Here is a 22,826-nt window from a genome sequence, read left to right as displayed (position 1 = left end):
GGCTTCTGCTTAAAATCAGTGATTTGAAAGACAAGACACCACAAATGACACTACTCTATTTTTATTACTTCACGATTTTTTAATAACTTACCATCTAAGAGTTTCCCATGAAATACTGCCAGACCAGCAACTCTTCCAATAAAAGTGAAATAGGACAAATGATCTTCATTACAGAGGCCTGAGTTGGGATTGATCTGAAGCGTATAGTTGTCCCTTTTGGTGAGGAACAAAGAGAAGAAAAGCCCAATCATATTTTTAAATAAGAAATGAGAGAATTTGAATTTTTCTTTGCCACCTGTCACTCAACTTTTATAGTGTACTTGCAAACATTCTATACCTAGTCAGAAAAGGTATAAGCTAGAGAACACGACTTACCATTTAGTCACCCCTTTTCTGTGACCAACCATTGAGGCCTACTAGATGTATATGCCCTACGTAATAAGTTAAACCATATGAAACTGCTGATGTTTGACTATTTTTCATCTCCAAACTATCTATTCCATATGATTCAGCTCAATATCTCGGGAAGATGAGAAATCCCACACAAGAAAGGGGCTGATTTCCAATGATGTGAGTGCTTTAGGCCGTCTCTGATGAAGGAAGGTTAATTCTTTCAGAGACTGTTGGTTTGGTCATGAGATTTTTCTTATGGGCCCAATACTTGGTCTTTCTGATCACAACTCTGCCCTGAACAGGCCTCTAGGGCCCAATGAGCAGAATATGGCTATCTAAACAATGCAAACCTCCAAATATTTAGATATGTCCAACGGTCCTTCCTTGGTCTCACAATCATGAGGATCACTGGTTTTCAAATGAGGTTCCATAAACAGATTCCTTCAGGGATATCTTTGGAAATGTGGGTGACAGGTGAGCATCTTGCTTCCTTCCCCACCCCTTCAATGGTTTTGTCAATTTAACAAAGTGAGCTATCTCATGGGACTTAGTAAAAATAAAAAATAAATCGGACAATTCTTCACTAGAGCAACAGAGAAGGATATATTGAGGTTGCCTTCCAATGAGCCCTGCCAGGAACCTGGCACCAGGTGGGAGATTCAGGACACCTATGTCCCCTTAGAGCCCAGGGCTGAAGTGATGTTAAAGGCCTTTTTTTTTTTTTTTTTTTTGGTCCTATTCGTGACCGGTACTCAGCCAGGGAGTGCACCGGCCATGCCTATATAGGATCTGAACCAGCGGCGGGAGCGTCGCCGCGCTCCCAGCGCCGCACTCTCCCGAGTGCGCCACAGGCTCGGCCCTTAAAGGCCTTTTGGTAAGGTCAACAACTATTCTACTGGGGCTCAGGTCCAGCCTAAACCTTGGGGGATCCAGAGCCTGAAGGAGAAGCAGTCAGCCTTATAAGTAGCCAATGTGTGTTGAGAAAGCAATTAAATCTGCCTCAGTTGACAGGCCTTGGCCATGGTGAAATCTAACGCAAGGAGGAACCTGATTCTTCCCTTACAGGACCTGGGCATGGTACTTGTGTTCTCAAACATGGGTCCTCGAAGTCCTCATAATTTGCCTTTAAGTAGTGTGACTTCAGAAACTATTCTTGTTCACAGAACAAGTTCTTCTTCTGAAGTCTAGCACTGACAAATTTTCCTCCTGAATTAACATAACATTACAAATGAAAATTGCTTCTTGTTCCTTACCATAATTACCTCACACATTTTCAATTTCAGTTCCATGAATCCAACAGGCAAGAGAAGATCAATTTTAGGTGTTCACAGAGTACATTACCTCACCATGTAGTCAGAACCTGTTCTAGACGTCTAAGGAGTGGAGGTGTATGGAGAGACTAATATCAGCAGTGTTAATTCATCTAAAAACAAGTGAGCTGCTTATTTTGTTAAGTCTAAACTTATTAAGAATAGAACGATTTCAGGGGACATTCTGAATGCACCCCACACACTTACGTCGCAGAGTACTCAAAGAGGCCATAGTAGGGATTGAACATCTCTTTGGACAGTAAGAAGAACCATTCTCTGGCCACGCCCCCATAGTCAAGGCCCTTCTCTGATTCGAATTCAATCCACAGTCTAGCTTTCAGGACATCTGGTCTTTTCACAGACATGATTCTCCGATAGGACTCTTCAAATATGTTATTTCTGTGAAGTTTCATTTCAAACCTATTTGGGATATCAGCCTACACAAAAGAAAAAACAACACATACTCATACAGTAAGTATACACATTATTTCCTAACAGAAAAAACAACAAAGGGTAGAAATGATGGTAGGCTTCAAATAAACAAGCAGTGATGAATGGTTCCAACTGAGATTCTTTCCTTTTCAGATTTTTCCTTGCCCAGGCAGAAAGCTGCACTGTGTCAAGAGGAGACACACAGAGCAGCCAACAGCAACTGCTCAGCTCTGTCAGCAGCATGCTGCAGAAGAAGATCTGCTCGCTGAGTGGACGGAAACAGTCCTCTCCCACTTTATGAACAATTGTGGGTACTTAGCCACCCACCGGCAACTGAAATACAGTCAATTCAATATATTGATTCCATCAAGGAGAGAATCTGCAGCCCAGGTAATCAAAGCCTGAAGATAATCCCCACCTGGCCAGGTTGGGACCATTCTCAACTCTGGTAGGGACTGCAGATGGCAGATACTGTCCATGATGCCTACAAGTTCATGATGCTGCTGTGGGCAGTGGGATCCTGACTATGTCAAGTTTGGGGAAAGCATCCCAAAGCCTGTAGTTCATTGACATGAAAATAACAGAACACTTGACTGAAGCTGTGAGAGCTGCCTCCTGGAAAGAGAAGGTCCAGGGTCAGCCTTGCTACTGGAAGCGATCTGCAGAGACAGTTTCCAGAACACAGAAGACATGCTGTGTAAGTGCCACATAGTGAGACTGGGTGATATCCACAAAGTCATCACCTATTAAGGGGAAAAGACTCACAAAGAAACACCGAGGAATTTTGTGTGTTCAGATTTGAGCTTTGAAGGCAAACAATCATTTCAAAAATAGTTATCCTTGAACTATGTGAATCAGGACTTTGGAACAGAGCACAGAGATCAGACACTGTGCCTCATGCACAGAAGATGCCCCGCATAGGAGGCATCGACTGAGGCATGTGCGGCATGGAGGGGTGGCGACGGGACACAGGCAAACTGGACAGCCTGAGCTGTGGCTGTCACTCTCCTTTCCCCAATCGTGTGACATGGTAGATGAGCAAACTGAGGAGAAAACTGCTAAAACCTGTACCCGAGAGGTGGAATCGAAAGTACAACAGAAGGAACCATGCTGAAGAGTACGGGGTGCCCGTGGAAAAGACAACATTGTAATTTAAAACACTGCTTATAAAAATTTACCCGGTTTCTCAGTTTCAAACTGCCAGTGAGAATTGTAACCAGAGCATTACACTTGTACCCAACCCTGCCAAGTAACATAATTAAATATTATAAACTTTATATTACAAGTAGAAATATTATAGCTAAACTATACTTTTGAATTTAAAAGGAAGGACTTAAACATTTTTCTAACAAGGATCTAGGTTTCACTAAATACTGTAACCATATGCAATTGTGTGGACTTTCCCAAATGTTTTGACTAGGGTCCTGAATTTATATCCCATAATAATCATCTGTATCTTTTCATGTATTACATAAGAAATTACCCTTCAGGTGATTTGATATGTAATACTGAGTTAATCTTCACTTACCATTTCTGTTAAAAAGAAAACTCAGATTGAAGATCCAGGTGGATCAAAGTGCAGTGAAAAAAGGAAGGTGATATTTTTAGTATTCATACATAAGTAACAAACAAGCTGTTCTCACTGAAGTAACTTTGGTAACTTATAAATGACTAAAACACAGGATTTTTGAAGACATGATTACTCACGGGTTTCTTTAATTTCTTCCTAAAGTAGTCATATTTCTGCTTAAATTCTCTGGAGTAAGGAACAGCCTGGAAGATAAATTTACAAATACAGATAAAGCAAACAACACGCCTGAAATTTTATATATACTGAGCCAACATTCAGACGATTTCATGAATCATAAATATTAAATTCTCACTCTTCATATTATCCATGGAAAATTTATACAATGTCTACCTAGCACACGGAAAAGTCCTAGAACTGATTGGGGCTAATAATCAGTACTAAATGGAACTTTCACCCCTGAAAACAACTATATTGATACTCAAAAAATCATTTAGGGGTATGCTACACAAACTAAATATGCTTTCCATATAACTTTTGTCAGAATATGAGTCAGGGCATTATATACATATATAATATTCATATTACATATATATTTTTCTTTTTCTTTTGCTGTAGTTAAGAATTATTGGCTATGATGCTTTTTATACACAACTCGAAATTATCACCTATACTGGTCATTCTGAAAAGCGTAATCATGCTCTAAAAATCTTTTTGGGGAAATACAATGAGCAGAAAGAGAAGTAAAGAACCAACACTCTTGTCAAGGAATATAAAATCAGGTAAATGGCATTCTGAAAAAGTCCCCAATTTAGGAGTCAGAAGGTTTGCCTCTTACTATACTAAGTGGTCTTGGGCAAGGATTTATTTAAATCTCAAATGCCTTTTCTATGAAGTAGAGCGAACCATCGGGTGTGGGCTCAGTAACTGAGTTGACTGCAATTATTCAAAAGTTCTGATATGTCTTCTTGCAAAGTAAAAACATTTTTATGTAGTCATTTAAATAACCTTTATTTGCTATGTTGTAAAGCAGCTTATAATTTCTTAGAGTCAAAGTCCTGACTTTAGGCTACTGAAAAGGATTACAATTTTTTTATAAAACAAAAAGAATTGGCTTTTGCAGACACACAGACATAACTCTGACAGCATCATACTCAGAGCAACTGGTTGCTTTTTATTGAACAGAGTGAATTCTGGCAGAAAACAGTTCTTCTGATATCATTTTGGGCTAAGTTTCCTGACCAGGAAGAGAAGAAATAAAGAATGAAAGCTTCCCTCCTTCAAACTCTGTTTTAAGACATGACCATACAAATTATAGCTAACTGGAACAAAATCGAAGCACCACTCTTACAGAAAAAGACAACGTCAGGGCTTTGCTTTGTAACTCAAGAGCTATAAAGACATCATATTTATATATCTTAAGAACATTCTAAAGACAATTTATACTGCCTATGGTCTCTGTTCTTAGTTTTTAAGCCAGTCTTCATTTGATTTTCTACTGAACACTGGATTTAATCACATATCCTATTTATTTTAGGCAGTGTTTATTACTCTGATGAAATCATATATAAATTCAGATGCTAGGCAAGGTATAAATTTTGTCAATATCTGGACAACTACCAAAATAAGGAAAAGAACACAATATTCTGACATAAGCTAATAAAGAGATCATATTTTTTGCTCTACCAGTGCCACATCCTACCACAAACTAAGATTTCCTCTCTAGTTTGTTTATTTATCACTCTCAGCTGGTCCACTTGCTGATTCATCCAACTCTGTGCAAGGCATTTCACGCGCTAAGGAAAGTTTCTTCCCTGGCTCCCTCTTGGAGCAACACACAGTAAGAAATAAATGAATAAATAGTGGTAAGTGCTACGAGGGAAACCATGACACAGAGCTGCTGGGGGTCACTTTCTATGAGGTGATCAGGGAAGGCAGCTCTGAAGAGGGACACCTGAGCAGAAACCAGAGTGACAGGAGAGAACACATAACGACAGGACGAGTGCCAAGTCCTGAGGAGGGAAGGCATGTGGCTGATGCCTTTAGCTGTGACTGATGGTGACAGAAGGGAATTAAACCAAAAAAATGATTCCCCTTCACTCTCTCACACCAGCATCAGAAGACCTGAATTCTAGTGTAGACCCTGTTCCCAGCTGGCTCTGTGACATCACCTCTTCACTAAGGAATTTCTTCACAGTTCTGTAGAAGGATTTGACTAGGTGAACTTTAAGGCTCTCTCATTTCCAAAAGTCTGTGATTCCCAGCAATTATTTCTTGTTTATTCCTCCCATCGCCCAAAATGCTGGGGGTGGGGGGGGAGCTTAAATATTTATCATGGTGTATGTAAGTTCGATAATCTTAAATGACAAATTTCCCAGGGAATAGATTTCAAATAGTTGCCCCTAGCCTGTGATAACCATTTTCTTACTTGCCAGGCAGGTGCTGACTAGGCGTGGGTGGAAATAAGATGCTGAGATATTTCTGGTATTTCTTCTTCTGAGGAATGATGCATAAAAGTTGAAAAACATTATTTTCCTTCGATACTTATTTTTTTCTCTCCAGAGGTAGTTCTCACGACAGAGTAAGGAGAGTTAAGATTTTAGAAAAGAGTCCAACAATGTACTAGGACAAAGACATCCCTACAATGCAGCTTCTGAAGAGAATTACACGTGTATTTCTGATACTGGACAAATTATTTGTTCTCTCCTGAAAATCTGTTATCTTATTTTCTTGCATACAAATTTAACATGTTAAATAAGCCTATTTGAAAAATTAACATGTCTGTTGATTAAAGCCCTTTTGCTCTGTATTAAACATGCTTTCTCTTTTGTACAAAATGAAAACCTGCCTTCTTGTGTGAGTCAGTTCTGCGTCATCTCCGTCCAGGTGAGATACTGGAACTTTTTCCTTGGAGAGAAGGGCTCATGCCTGACATAAAGACAACACTGATGCCAGCACACTGGGGGCCCCAGTCCTGATTCTGACATTTGCAGGGACTGTCAGCAACACAATTAGCTTTCTGAGTTTCTGATAAATTGGGGACAATAACATCTGCCCCGCCTTCCTGAAGGGATTGCTGTGAGTTTCAAATCAGCCGATTATATAAAGGTCTTGGAAAAGTACAAAGCGTTACACAAGCATGAGACAGTATTCATCACAGGAGCAGGCACAGGCAGAACTTAATAAATGCTACTAATGGTGATGTCTGCTATATAGAGAGCATACTGACACACAGGAAAGCTGTACGCTGAGCTGCTACAGAAAGGGTCCCCTCACTCCCTAAAAATATGTAAAACTGCTGGATCAACTTAGAACTAATATTTTTAAAACTTAAGAAAAAGAGAAACTTTAGGTATAAGCAGAAAGACTCAAAATTAGAGAAATAAGTGGTCACTGGGCCTAGACACAGGTGCCTGAGGTTTGGGTTTTAATCTTCCTAAGAGGACATAGAACTTGGCCTACAGTCTATATGGCCTATGGAGCCAAAACAGAGTCCCCTGATTAAAACCTAACATCTGAAAAGGGGACAAGAAAACTCAACCCACTGGCTCAGGAAGTTGAAAAGAAGCTTACCTTCTGTCCAGGACCATAAATGAATGAGAAACAAAAAGAAACAGACCTGTAATAAATCCATACTTCAAGCTTGTACCAAAATGGGTAGAAGGTTCACAGTTATGTTAATTGGGAATGCATAAACTCAAGATAAGAAGTTAACAGTAAATACAAGTCAGGAATTATAAAAGCCCCGTAAGAAAAAAATGAAGATGAGCTCGCGCACACACACACACAAATTATAAACTGAACTAGGTAATACATGACTATTAAGGAGGGTTTACAAACATAACAAGTGGGAGATTTAGCATCGAAAGGACCAGAGATAATAAAAATCAGAAAGAGGCTATGAAATAAGTATTTTTAAAATGATAAAAGAATTAAAAAATAAAAGGAAAGAACAGGCCGTAACTAAAGACAAAGTTTAAAAGACCAAATAGAACTTTGAGCATTTAAATATAGTCACTGAAATAATAAACACAGTGAGCTGATGAAGAATAGATTAGAAAAAAGCTTAAGAATTAATTTGAAGAGCTGAGTAGTAACTCATAATACAGCAACGAGAGAGATGGAAAATAAGAAAGCTGACAGAGAAGGGAGACTATGTAAAAGTGAACCGAATGCCTAACTGGAGTTACAGAAGCAGATAATCAGAATGAATGGGGAAAATACAGTATGTGAATAAATAACATCTGAGAATTTTCCAGAACAGAGGAAAGACATGATTCCTATATTGAAGAGTCATGAATCCAAAGCAAGATCAAGAGAAATCCACACATAGATACATGATGGTGAAATTGCAGAACATAAAACACAAAGAAAAATTCAAAATCACCAGAGAAAAGGGCAATTTGCCCACACAGAAATGACAATCAGATTGATAGCAAACATCTCATCATCAGTTATAGAGGCCAGAAGATATTTAAGAATATCTCCAAAGTAATGAAGTAAAAGGACTGAGAATTCTACAGTCAGCTGAAATTAACATGAATAGAGAGGTCAGATAAAACATTCTGAGTCAAAGACTAAGAGGTGTTACCACACAGACTCTCACTGAGAGTCTCTGCTGCTGAGTGGAGGAGCTCAAACTTGACTGGGCACCAGTCTCCCTGAGCAGGCTTGTTCAAACACAGATTGCTGCACCCACCCCACATTGCTGATTCTGTAGGTATGGGGGTGGGCCCTGAAAACTTGCATTGCTACCAAGTTCCCAGATGATGCTGATGCTGCTGGTCAGACCACACATTGAAAAGCTGGAACCCACCACATTTTGTTAAGAAAAAAAAAAAAAAAACCAGAAAAAAAATGGATGCAAGAACCAACAGTGGGCAAAGAAACTTGTTCATTTACAGGTAAAATTAAATAAGCATTGACTGCTTAAGAAACAAGATAAAGTATTAACGACTATTTGCAAAGTTTAAAGACAAGGTAGTTTTAAAATTGTACCCAACAATGATATGGAAGACGGTAGTGGAAGAACGGCACTGAAGTTCCCTGAGATCCTGATGTCTCACAGGAGAGTAGAGTGATTAATTCTTATCTTAAGTATGTTGGTTAGAAATTTTAATGTGAGCACTAAAAGAGTAGAGATAGAAAATACAACTTGCAACTTGCTCAATGTAGAGAAAATACAAGAAAATAGAGTACTCTATCAATCTAACAGAAAACAAGAAAGGAGAAAAAATGCAAGAGACGGGAAGAATATACTAGGCGAATACTAATGAAGGGAGAAAGTGAATGTAATTATATAAATCTCAGACAAAGCTGAAAGAGCAACAATCACCATGGAGATTTTGATACAACTCTCTTGGTGAGATTGGATGGTCAGAAAAAAAGTAACAAGGATAGGGATAATTTGAACACTACAGGCTTGACCTAATGGACACATAAAGAACTCTATATCCAACTAAAGACACAATACACATTCTTTTTAAGATACAAAAAGAACATTTACAAAAAATGACCAAGTCTCCAAGGAAGTTTCAAATATCCAATAATAAATATTCCATAGACAATATTCTCTGACCACAATGCAATAAAATTAGAAATCAATAAGAAGTGGATAGGCAAAAACCCTCCCATACTTTTAGAAACTAAAAAGCACATCCTAAATCATTTGTAAGTCAAGGAGAAAAGTCATACAGAAACCGCCAAATGTTTAGAACTGAATGATGACAAAGGTCACATGTCTACACTAAATTGGTAATTATCTAAATATACATACTCCTATTGAAAGCAATATGACCAATAATGAAAAGTGCAAACAAGGCTCTCTTATTAACAGAAAACAGAAATAGAGATCTTTTGGGGGGGGGCAAATCTACCTGGATTTATGATAATTAACAATGTCTACAAGTGTTTGAAGGTATATGATTGATAACGATAGAAATATTTGAAAAGCCTTCCAAGTTGTCATGTCAAGAGTCTTTTGCCACTTGAAAACAGCACTGGTTCTTGAATTTACCTTCGTTTTTAATGATGTAGAAGGCAAAATACTATTCTAACAAGCAGTCACGACTGTGCATATACTAAAAGGAAGCTGTCATGGTAAGGCAGTGTTTTTAAACTATATAGAGAAAAAAGTAGTTGACTGTTTTAACCTAGGTATTACTGGGCACTTTGTATAGGAAATGGTACCAAAGTAGCTGAGCAGAGTCAACAATTCATGTCAGTTATCAGTTAATGTATGTACTGTATTATCTTAAGTTTTCAAATATACTTATCTTTATAATTCAAAACATAATTTAAACTGAGTCAGATTAAAGCCAAAAAATTAACATTTTAAATATACCTATTGGCTTCCTAGCTCAGCACTCAATAGAACAAACATTACTTCCTTTTGTGTCTCCAGTCTTTTCTGCTGATCCCAGTACATTTCCTGTAATTCCAAACTATCTCCTTACACTTGTATAACTATGACAAAAGTTGCTGGTGTACTCCCTGTTGATGAATGTGGCCCCAGTTCTATAGATTGCACAGGTTTTCGATACCAAGCGCCTGGTGCTGCTCAGTGACTGAGATTCTCACTCTTCCTATGAACAGCATGCTGCAGTATTTTAAGAGGTTACGGTGACAAGTCAGAACTGATTCTTTTTATACCTGGCATACATAGCAGGGGGACTATGAGATAACAGTGGGTCAGTGGAGTTAAAGATTCTTAACTCTGCCAGCTCCAGAAGTTAGCTACAGCCTCACCCAAACTTCTACAGATTTTTAAAGCTGGAAGAGATTTAAACTTATTAGCAAGCATTTACTACCCTTGGCCTAAAAGAAAGACAAAACTCTGCAAATATAAGGCTTTGTTTTGCTTCACATAAAAAGGAAGAGAAGAAATTTAGATCGTACTTTCAACCCACCCTTTTACAAAGGTGAAGAAAAGTGTTTAATCCTATCATTTTCAAACCATTTTATTTCCTTTATAAATGAAAGTGAAAAGGAACACACAGCTTTACCTCACCTGGCAACACGGGTAAGAAGGAGATGGGAGTAATGTTAGACTACTCAATTACACCAGTCCCCTGACATCACGGTAAATAGTAATATGCAAGAAATGTGTGTTTATATGCAACCAAATGAGAATACTAACCGGACCAGTAATAGCTGGGTTCTGCAGCCTTGGGTCTTCCCACTGAGTAATTTTGCTATCTGAAAATATTAACAACAAAAAAGGTTAGCACATCAGTTCAAATCTACTCTATGCAAAGAATGTCTTACAAAAAACTATTTCTGGATTCTTCAAAAGTTGTCCAGTTTCCCACCCTGTCCCTCAAAGATAACAACTTAGTATTTCAGAGTTAGAAGATAACTGCATGGCAAACTCCCACAAACTGTTTAGTTAAAAACACTCAATTGAAAATGCACAACTAAAGTCAAACCATCTATTCACGCTGTTTTTGGCACGCAGTCGGCCTAACTTTCAATTATAAACTCCTCTTCTTTCAAGGGTTTATAACTTGATTGCGATTTTCATTTAATTGAAAAAAGACATAAAAAGTCTTAGTTCCCCCAAAGGCTAACAAACACGCACATGATTTTTTCTTCTCATTTCAAATACTTTATTTGCTTATGGTGTTGAAAAACTGCTTTCAATTAAGAATCCTACATTGAACAAATGAATAATCCATTACATGCATCCCTCATACGCACACAAAACTCAGAGCAGCTAAGGCAGTCCAAAAATGAGAATTACATATATCAGAGGAAGATTCCAGAGAACAGTGACCATTTTGGCCAAGTTGGCAAGAGGTGGTTTTCTTTCTTGCAAATTAGTGAGTGTGAAAAAGATTGTTCAAAGCTACCTAAACCAGCACTTGTACGGGTAGTAATACATAGTTGCCCTGGATCACTTGGGATTTGTAACTGTTCATAATTCAAAAGACTTTATGTATTCCTGTGTGCATGTGTGTTGGGAGTGGGGATGGATTCACATAAAAGGTATGGGGAGAGCAGACTGGGGAAGAATGGGTTCTCTGGGGTTTTAGAAAATCTAAGTTGAGTCTACGGCCATAACAACCTGAACGCGCCCGATCTCGTCTGATCTCGGAAGCTAAGCAGGGTCGGGCCTGGTTAGTACTTGGATGGGAAAATCTAAGTTGATTAAAAAAAAAAGAAATTCTTTGTTTGAAAAGTAAAGAATATTGATTCTACTTTTCTCCTGTATACTCTGTAAGTAGGCTGATAAGAATAACTAATAAATTCAGTTTTATTGAACATATCAGAATTTCTATAAGTCTGATATTATTTTAATGAAAGCAGAGTTGGGAAAAAAAAAAGAAAAAGCTACCAAAGCACATGACAACTCTAGAACCCTTATTTTGTTTTCATGCTGGCAGAAAGTTTACATGAAAAGTCTCAACTGTTTTAGAGAACCTTGATGGAAGCAAAAGGCATTTTTGGGTCCCTTACCTTGAAAACAGAAGACTTTGGAAAGTAAAAGTTGCTATTGTGATGGAAAACAAAAGAAAAGAAAACCAAATAAAGGAAACAATTCAGCTCAATTAAACACTGTTCCTTAAAATACCAACTTGGACTATAAATAAATGAACTACTCCCAGTTCATGAGAACTCCCAAATCTTCAGACCTGACCTGAATTCTAAGCTCCGTCCTTGACGTGCACCTGGGTTTCCCACAGGTACCTCAGCTCCACTCTTATGGAAACCCAACCCATAATCACCCAACACAAAAAAACTCTTCACATGACCCTGAATTCCCGATTTGCAGTATCATGATCCTTTCACTGTCCAAATCAGGAACCTGGTCACGTCCTTGCCACTCACCTCTGGAGGTCATGGAACCATCCCCATCTCTCTCCCTGATAAGGCTGCTTGTCCAAGCTCTCATCCTTTCCTGGACTATTCTCTAGGCTTCCCTGGCCACGGTCTCACTCTCCCCTGTTCAAGACTTCCTCTATACCTCTGCCAAAAGGATCTTTCAATTTTGACCACTGTCACTACCCTCTAGAAAATCCCTCGGGAGCTCCCCACCACCTGCAGAATGAACCTGAGTCGACACCCTTTGACTTGGCCTGTGTGCATGCCGGCCTCCTCTGCCAGCAGCTATTTGGAACAACACTGCTTTTTCCCAACATGGCATAATTTGCATGTACCCATGCACCTACACGTCTCCCCCTCCTAGGATCACTCTTCACTGTGCTTGCCTGGCTCAATCTGACTTAAAAGTGTTTGAAATCCAGCTGAAAGGCAACCCATTCCAAGGCCCTCTTGCAGACTCCTCCCAGCCCCTTCACCCAACCACTTCCCATGCAGGCACAGTCCTTGTCCCTTCTGCATCTACATAACGATTGGTCCACTCCTCTAATGCAACACCTAAGTACGGCCTGGTACTCCCTGCTAGACGTCAGCCCTGGGAGGTCAGGAACTGTGCTTGTTCCCATCTCTGCAACCCCTATCCACCACACTTAACACAAGCCCCAGCATGTAACAGGAGCTTCATATGTTCTCTCCCACTGAATGAAGCTGATGGTGAAAACAAAGTCCCTTTAATACAACCTAATCTTTCAGAACCACACAAGTTCTGTGTGGTTATAATAAAGGTCAATTTGGCAGTTAAGTATTGTCAATATCTGAACATATGGCAGCCAGGTATCTTTTTTTTAAAAGCACTTTTGAGTCTAAGCTTGCTTTTCATTTTTGAGACACTGTATCTCAAATAAAAGAACAAGAAGGAAGTAGAAGGATAAGAAACTCAGTCACTTTAGCTACTACTAACAGGTTTGGCAAAACTACTGACAGGGAAGACCAAAACAGAATCACTAGAATTTTATCTTCTCTTCTAACTTTGTACATAAAATACCTGTGGCCAATTACTCAGCTGCCAGGCATATTTGGTTTTTTAAGAATGACATCATTCCTATCAGAGATTAAGAATGAGTTCAAGATCTTCCCTTAACCTTTGACACCAGGCCTGGGACATAGGAGCTATTTGATAAATATCAACCAATAGAATCAAGGAGTCTTAAGTAGAAGATTAGTACTGAGCAATCACTGCTTTTGAAATTAAATCTCTGCAATGGTTGAATATTGTTAATCTTGAAAAAGTCTAACTTCTCAAGAAGAATTTATGAAGCAGAAAATAAGTAACCTAATTATTTAAAACATAAGCACATTCTTGCCCGTAATTTGATGTGTAGTCACATGTCCCAGCTATGCTGGAAGACAGGATGACTCTGCACAACTTACAGGATGATTTTTTTCATGGTAAAATGGCATATGTAGGCATGACCTGGTTTCTGTACTGCAGGTATTATGACAGCAAAATGAGAAGCTGAATTTTGCTGCAAAACTGTTCAGAAAGAGAGGCTTCATTCTGAAGATATGAAAATTCCTAAACGTTATCTACCAGGTAATTATACTCATTTTTGGAGTGTACCTGTCAGCCTGATAAAGTCTCTAAAAAGATAGGTGTTCTGAACTTTTCACAGATTGAATTTGGGTGGAAAGACAAATGATTTGAACAGTTTCATTGATGTGTACGCCTTTATCAATTTTCCATTGAGTAAACCTTGACAAATTATGGAGAACTGGCAGAAATATAGCATTAACAGCTAATCAGTTTCTGATAAACACAGATCTTTTTTTTTTCAATGGTCTTTGGTCGCATAATTAATGCTGTATCTGTTTAGGAGAACCTTTTGGTATGGTTGTGTAAAGACAAAATAAACTTTAATCTCCAAGTAAATGGCCACAAATATCATCAATATAGCTCAGCCCAACCTGGCTTTGTATGTGGTCTATACCATACCACCTAACTCCTAGGCACGAAGAGGAGCTGCTCACGTGCTGTTCTGGGCAAGAGGAATGAGGAATGTCTAAGATGAGCCTGGTGTGAGTGGTGGGCTGGTCAGGACTGGGGAACAGCCCAAGCATCTGGCCAGCATCTACCCTCTTCCTCCTCCCAGTAACAGGAACAGGGCCAGCCTGAGGCTGTGGGGCTGCTGCTGCCTCTCCAGGCAAGTTCTCTCCACCTTCTGTCCAAAGACAGCAACTTCCTGAGACCCTCACCACTGACCCTCCACAAATTCCACTTCAAGTCACTAGGTCTATGCATGCCACTAGGGAAATAGTCCATGATTTTTATTACTTTTAATCACACTGGGATGGCCCTTGGCAATAGTGTTTTTGTGGTTGTTGTTTTTGGCTCCTTTTAGTACAGTAAGAACATTCACAAAGTTCTTTTCAGGTTGACCAAAGCATCAGATCACCAGCCAGAACACTGTCACAGTGTTGTATGAAATGTTACCAGTTAAGACCTTATTTTAATACAATGATCAGTATTATTTATACCTGCCTTTGAAAGCTGAGATTGTAATGCATAAAAAACTGAAAAGGAAACTTTTTAGTGGAAAAAAGGGGTGTGACTTTTCTCCCATTTTAGCAAATTCTCTTAAGAGTAGAATTATAGGCATTACTAAAAAATAAAAAAAAATTTTAAAAAAGCAGAATTATGTATAAATAGTATTTTTTTTTAAGTAGGGTATACACATACACGTTAAAGCATTTATGGCAGCAAGTTTATGCTCACTGTAAAATTCTGGAACATAGGCAAATCAGTTCTTTTTTGATCAAAGACAAAAACTGAGCCCGATTTAAACCAAAGGGTAGTCTACTCCCCAAACACACCTAGGGCTTTCACTTCTGGTTTAATTCTAAGCTGGTGGGTCTTTTGCTTAATTCAGTTTATAACTACCCTTTATACATCCCCGTGTATAAGCTTCACCGAAAGCGAAGCTTTGACTGGCAAGGCCCTCGGTCCCCTAGTAACATCTGGAAGAGATACTACGCCCATGCAATAGTGACAAGTCCTACATGTAAGAGGCTTCCTCGTGGCAAGTGGCTCACCAGTGTGCTTTTGCTTAGTTACAAAAATGTGAAGCTAGGGAAACCTGACGCAGACTTCCCGTTGATGAACAGAATGAAAACAATGACCAAAATAATACCAAATGGCACGTTTTGAACTTTATATCTATGTAAAACCTTCTTTTCAATATACTTTTTCAGAAATTTTAAAGAATATATAAATATGATCCCATGAAGAATAAGTCACTTCAAAAAAGAATGACAAAATAATTAAATATGAAAACTCACTGGCTAAAAGCAAACCTTTATTAGTTTAACTTTTAGTTGAAATGAGAGACCACACATTTGTCCATAGGTGCCGGGGCAAATGTCTACAGCAAATACACTACAATTTTAGGAAAAGAACTACACAAATATTAGTGTGGTGGGTGCAAGGAAACATGCCATGAATAGAAAATAAGGTCAGAGTGGGCATCTTGCCATAGGACCTTTGAAGGCAGTGTTTTAAAAACTTATAAGCTGCTTCAGCACTGTTCACGCATACATTTGTGACTTAATCATCAGTTCAGTTCTAATCTTATTTTCTATTACAAGAGTGTATTTATTAAAAGCGCAGAAGTCAAGGGATCATCAACCAAAAAATTATTTTTTTTAATTAAAAAAAAAGTTAATAGGTCAGAAGATCAAATTGGGTGAAAGCTCGATGAGCTACTTTAAAGCACACTTGGGGTGAGCACACAGTACCGTCTGAGGGCACTGATTCTCTGGTATCATCCTCTCCACATAACACCTGGCTGCCTAGACAAAGAGGAAAATGAAATGACAAAGCTGTCACTATCGTATCTGAATGTCCTCCCCCTCCCTTTACCTGCAACACCTGTGTATGTGTCCACAACAGTGCCTACTTACTGTGATCAATATAAAACGTTCGGCCATCCAAGTGAATTCTTTCTTCCCAACCAGGCTAAGTATCCGGGGAAGGAAGAGAGAGAGAAAACAGACATGAGCTAGCAGTTCCAAGATGAAAGGCCAAATTTAAAAACTATAGGACGCTTTCTTACTCTTCTCTCCTAGGATTACATTTTTTCACTGAGAATAAACTAAGTATAAACATTCCATGTTAACTCTTGACTGCTTCTGGCAACACGCTTTATCACATGTTCAAGTCTCACATGCATTCACTGTATGAAACAGTTCTATTGCAAAAGCTTCAAAATGAAACTTCAGCACACAGTTGAGTTTGAGGTTGAATAGCTCATTTAATTAAATAAATAATGAGCACTAAAGGAAGGGAGGTGGAGGATTAATATAAAAATGTTGCATAAAATTACTTTATTCATGTTATCGAGTGACTGATCAATTTAATACTGGTACACTCTGCTGTGAACTCTCACTATTCAGACTCAGGAATGAAACAGATTTAGATCATTTTTCAACCTAAGGCTGGTCTGCCCGCATTATCTGAACTGTCCCTATTTGCTCTCTGAATCTCAGGAATCCAACAGATTCAGAGGACATGTTTTCTTTCACTTTCTAAACTCACACTCCGTGTTCTTTCCATCTTAATCCAGGAACCAAAAGGATTTGGAGAGTGAGGAATATTTGCATAAACTAATGAATAAAGACTGAACCTTAACCTTTGGAGCTGCAAATTTTGCCATAATATACCATACACAAGGCAACATAAAAGTTCTTATACTTGAAAAATGATTAAAAACATTCCAATTTAAAAACAGAGTCCACATCCCCCCAACCCCCAAGGCTTTTTTTGCAGTTGAGGATGGGCTGTTAGGAGGGTGCATGGTCAAGATTTCATTCAAAATCCAATTTGAAGTACACAGCTCAACTCCCACTCAGGCCCCAAAAGAGAACAAACTGGTAAAAGATTAAATTTCTAAATAGTCACCAACAAGGTGGAAAACACTTAAGGTTAAATGACTTATAGAAACTTTTTGTGATTACTTTTTCTCCCACACTATTTTCATTATTTTTGTTCCTAAGGCTACATCAGCAATATGGATGAAACTCAGTGGCTGTTAAGTTACAAAATAAGTGTGTTGTTTAAAAACTGTCACTTGTAGAGAAGGTCTCTTGCACATTCTAGTTACAAGGTCTACCTTCCTCTGGCGGCTAGCAATCCAGAAACTTCCCTCACAAACACTGGGGATCACAAACAAACAACTCTCTTAAGAAACACTGAGAGGTGAGACCCAGGAGGCCTGCAGGAAGAGAAGGCCCACAGGGCCTCTCCATCAACACTGGGCAGGTGAACATTTTCAGACCACTTCATGTGTCTCCAGTGTACTCACAGGAAGAGGGCCAAGGTCATTGGGGTTTAAAGATGCCTTTGACCGCATATGCACAGGAAATTTCAGCCGTGGATCTTCCTGCAAGAAAAATGTGAAAGGCAGTAGATGTTAAAAGGAGTGTCTGTGTGTGGTCACTGACCTTTCCCTTCTCCAGTCATGTGTTTCAAAGTTTCAAAGAAACCAGGTTGCTGTACCTGGAACACGGGAAGGATCCCCTCTTTCTGCTTTGTATGGGAAGCCTGGCTGACCATCTCTCAAGAAAGATTCTATTCTTCCTCCTTGGCTTGGTAAAAGGAGTAAGAATATTTAAATAAAAGGTTAACCATGAACCTGAGACCTTTAGATGGGTAAGAGGAAGAGGGTCCCCGAAGTGATGTTACTATGGAAACTAGAAGGGAGGGTTCCAGTGACTACATGGCTCTCCTCCGCAATGGTTTGTAAATCTCCCTATGGATCCTGAGCTCCCGGGAAGGCAGCCATCCTAAGACATTAGGAACAGACTGCGTTTCCCATTGCACACTCCTTCCTCCTGAACTAAGCAGAGAATGAGAATCTGGTCTGCTGAGTCATGTGGCTATGTCGGAGCAAGTCTGCTTCAGCGAGCCTGACTGCAGAACTTTACTGAGATTCTTGACCAAGTTCTACAAATTAGGTTCTCATTTACGTCTTAATATCTAAGACTTAACAAAAAGTTTTTCTTAAGGGATATATTTCATAAGATATCGCAGGGACTCAGCAAAAGAGAAATATACACCCTGACATATTGGGTCATACTTTATGATTAACAGAAGAATAGAGACTATGGTCTCATAACATCCCTCGTGAGGAGGCTGAGCACATGCTCTCTGTTCCTGTAGATGAGGAATCTGAGTTTCAGAGAGCACAAGAACTTGCCAAAAGGTTATGACCCAGAGTCCAGGAGCTGCCTCTCACTCATACAGACCTAATTAAAATGCAATGTAACTTAATGAATCCATACGACTCAAAGATTAGAAAATAGATAATAAAACTCAGAACACACTGTCAACCAAATGAGCCTAAGATTAAAAAACAAACCTTTAAGACATTTGTTATCTTCATTCGATCAAATTGAAGCCTTTGCTGTTGTCAAATAATTAAAAGGTTTTCTGCCTCATCGTTTTTTCATCAACCGTATAAGCCATGGTATCACTGGATCATAACAAAGTGATACACTTTGGGAATTGGTAAGAATCAAGAAAGATCACAAAAAATAAAATCAGCTTTTGCTTTCTATTAGCTATAGTGAACTTTTAATTGAAGAAATAAATCATGTTAGCAGTTTGTGATGAATATTGACCCTGAACCTAATATATATTTTTAAAGTCTCGGTAGAAACACAAAATAAGTTTAGTATTGTGTAGTATATATTGGAACATATGCAGGGTAAACAAATACACTAAGCAGATTCAGAATTTAGAAGTTCCAAGAAGCTGGGAAACACTTATGATTGATTAACTAAGGACAGAGGAAAATTTAAATCACTGAACTACACAAAAGCTTCCCACTCAATGCTAATTCTGAGCTGGAACAGGTAATCCCACAACTAACAGGGGACCCATGGGACCCCACACAGCCAATGACCATACTGGGTATAGAGAAAGCCTGGGACAGTAATTACATGAAAGAGGGCAGGGCTTCTGGATGATACATGCAAGGCCAGCTGTGCCCTGGAATCACACACAGTCTACTGTGAAAGACAATCAGCCCTTTTGGTAAAAAGGTGGTGATGTGAAGAAAAAAGCAGCAGCTGCTGAAATTAAAGTGCCAGGGGAGTGAAGCTTCAGTATAAAATAAACTCGAGTTTCACAGGTTTGCTAAAACAGCCTGGCATGGGAACCCAGACTTCGTAGAATGTGAGGGCCAGAGGCCCTGAGAAACCATTCTATTTTATTATACTAACAATAATCAGAGTAATGGCAGCAGCTGCCATTGATCATGCTCTGAGGGACAAGTGTAGTGGTCACCACTGAAGCCTTTGAGCCACCCGAGGAGGTAGGCATCTCCATGTGACAGAGCAGGGAAGTGGAAGCCAGAGCCCTGTACTCATATGAGTCACAGACAACTTGAGGGATAACAACAAGGTGAACACCCCTGAGGTCTCTGCTGATACGAACATAATGAATCAAATGCATAAAACACACTTGTCTGTTTCTTTCCTTGGTGTTGTAAGGGGTGCTCTTTCATGAGTAATTGCTTCCATCAATCCAGTCGAAAATGTTTGAAACAGAATGCAAACTTTTTTTTAAAAAGTTTCCTAATTTAAAAACAAAATATTGGAATACTGGCTGGTTCAAAAACAACTGTGCTTTTTCCATAATTCTTTCCAACCTAAAAGAGACCAGCAATCACACCTAGGATACAATGAGTTTCATTAGTTTGAACTTGGGTAGAAATTAAACTTGAAATTAACTAAAGTTTGATCTTTCTTGCTGCAAAATAAGCCAATGCTTTTTCCTGAGAAAGGCAGAAATAGACTACAGGTTGTGCATACCTAATCTGAAAATCTGAAATGCTCAAAATCAATACTTTCTGAGCATCAACATGATGCTCAAAGGAAATGGTCATTGAAGCATTTCGAATTTTTGGATTAAGGATGCTCAACTGGCAAGTATTCTGCAAATATTCCAAAATCCAAATGAAAAAATCAGAAATCCAAAATGCTTCTGGTCCCAAGCATTTCGGATAAAGGGTACTCAGCCTGCAGTACACACATGCTTTGAGCTGCTCCCTTAGCAGGGGGAGTGGCAAGTGGAGGCCCCCAACAGGCATTCATAGAAGGTCTGATCCAGGTGGGGACAGAGCCATCCTTTTTTTTTTTTTTGACATGGTCAGACTTTATTCCAAATAGACTGCTGGCATACTGCCTTCATTGCTTGTGTGTGTGAAAGGCTGTGTTTTATAAATATACTCCACATGGAATTTGACTCTGTCAACGTATATAGGGGAAATGTTGGCAGGAATCTTTTCATGCTTCTGGTTAGTGCAAGAATCAACATGCTCAGGTTAATGGGGGAAGGAGTACTATTTTCATTATTCTCAACCTGCCCTACCAGTTTTTCTTTCTTTTTTTTATTATAATGCTCAAATCTAAGAATAGCTATGCTGTTTTCTTATTTGTTCTCTCTTTCAAAAACAAAGCAAATCCCCAAACCAAACTCAAAACAGATGTTAAGCTGAAAATGATTGTGAACGCTTTCCTTTGTCAGCGTGGACAGGCAACTTAGAGTGCGCCTTTCACAGTGAGAATTTTACATGGCCTTTGTTTAGAAGAGACAACGTAGCTCTGTCAGCACATCTGAGTTAGGCTGAGAAGGGTAGGAACTTGTGGAATTTCCAGTTGTTACCTTAAGGATTTTCAATAGCAGCAGCAGCAGCAAAATGTTGTTTTAACAAATTATAATTTCTACTAAATAAATGAGTCAATAACAAGTATCTGGGTAAAAAGAGACAGCTGGAAACTATAACAGGATTTCATTCAGCCACAATGCAGGCAATAAATAAAGCCAGTGCTATTTAAAATAAAATCTGCCCAGCTGCAATTACACTGCAGTTGTGGCGTGAAAGGCTGTGAAAAGGTTAGGGGATTTAATTACTAAGCTAGTTCAGATTACTAAAATCATAGCTTATGTTGGCAAGCCACAGTGGCTCCATACACTAATCCATCTACTTTTATAATATTTACCCCCTATTTCTGGAGCTCCAATTTCTGGCTGAATATTTGAAATTACACCAATGCTGTAGTAAATGGGAACACTAGTAGGACAGCCACAGGTTCTATGCCAATGAGAAAAAAGACTTAAAAACCAACCTCTACCACTATAGTTTCCAAAGAGCTGCCCGTCTCTTAGGCTCATCTTGCCTGTAAACCTGTAATATTATCTTCAGACTAAAAGGTGAGTCAAACATACCCATGTGTCATTATATGCTTTAGAGGTAGTTATCAGTTTACCAAATGAATGCCACCAGATCTAAATGCTAAATTCTCTTGGCAGGCAATTGCTTTACTTCAAAACAGGAATAGCTTTCAGAGTGGCTCTCACTAAGGGGTGTTTGGAAATGTGTAGGGGCATTTCTAGTTATCACTATGTGGGGGGTGGATGGTAAATGGTGGCAATTAACATTTAGTGGCAGGAACCAAGGATGTTAAACTTCCAGAGAAGGCACAGTACTGCCCCAAATGCCAAGAATGACCCCATGGAGATACCCTATACCAAGATCCATAGGATTTTAGACAGAGAAGCCCTCTAGACCAATTCTCAAAGAACTGAATATTATACCATGGGCAAAGTGAAATGACAGTCCAGGTCACCTTGGTCAATTCTTTTCCTTAACATAATACTGCTGTTCTATCAACTGGACACACACAGTGTCCTTCACCAGAAATGGGAGTTTAAACTGTGAGTTCATTACTGATCCAAGACTGAAGAACTAGGGCCAGTGGACAATCACTAAAAGTCAACTAGCTTTCAAGTAACATCAGTTCTAAACAAGCAGCACAGATGACGGAAAGACTAAGTTAATCTCTGAGTTAACTCTACTCAGACAAATAGATGGGGATACGAGAGACAGGAAGAAAAACAAACCTTCTGCAGCATCAAAAATACCCAGAAATAAGAGAAACAATTTCAGTTTAATTACGGGTCTAGAGATTATATTGCAGAAAAATACCAATTTTCAAAAGAACTATATGCTATATTGAAATAGCCACCACTAATTAAGCTAAAAAAATGAAGAACAGAGAGGAACACAAAGATATGCACATTCACTTCAATTTATATCATTTTGCCTGAGTTAGTAACAACACACAGATTCTCTCTTGTGTATGATTCAGGAGCACATGAAAGAGCAGCATGTAAGAAAAATCAATTTTGACAAAATGTCCACAAAAAAGAGCTATGAGATTTACAACCGAAGTAATTCAGTGCATCTCCTAACACACGATTAAAGGAATGAAAATGTAGCTGA

At 38.9% G+C, this 22,826-nt stretch overlaps 1 protein-coding gene across 8 annotated transcripts in view; it reads right to left on the bottom strand.

Annotated features, from left to right (window-relative positions):
• NEDD4L (NEDD4 like E3 ubiquitin protein ligase) overlaps positions 1 to 22,826 on the bottom strand; it is a 139,365-nt gene that overhangs the window by 23,784 nt on the left and 92,755 nt on the right. For 5 of the 8 annotated variants that reach the window (XM_063076566.1, XM_063076565.1, XM_063076567.1 and 2 more), the window contains 6 exons: positions 17,841 to 17,918; positions 16,441 to 16,495; positions 10,802 to 10,860; positions 3,843 to 3,908; positions 1,911 to 2,140; positions 92 to 213 (listed from right to left, as the gene is read on the bottom strand). In XM_063076566.1, the coding sequence (XP_062932636.1) occupies positions 92 to 213; positions 1,911 to 2,140; positions 3,843 to 3,908; positions 10,802 to 10,860; positions 16,441 to 16,495; positions 17,841 to 17,918 (610 nt within the window). Of the gene's footprint in view, positions 1 to 91; positions 214 to 1,910; positions 2,141 to 3,842; positions 3,909 to 10,801; positions 10,861 to 16,275; positions 16,330 to 16,440; positions 16,496 to 17,840; positions 17,919 to 22,826 lie in introns of all 8 variants that reach the window. The other 3 variants (XM_063076564.1, XM_063076560.1, XM_063076562.1) reach the window with 1 other exon arrangement.

The sequence above is a fragment of the Cynocephalus volans genome, chromosome 13 (assembly GCF_027409185.1).
Source record: "Cynocephalus volans isolate mCynVol1 chromosome 13, mCynVol1.pri, whole genome shotgun sequence".
Classification (NCBI taxonomy): domain Eukaryota; kingdom Metazoa; phylum Chordata; class Mammalia; order Dermoptera; family Cynocephalidae; genus Cynocephalus; species Cynocephalus volans.
Note: the sequence above shows the minus strand (reverse complement) of the source record. Positions and strands in the feature narration are given on the sequence as shown.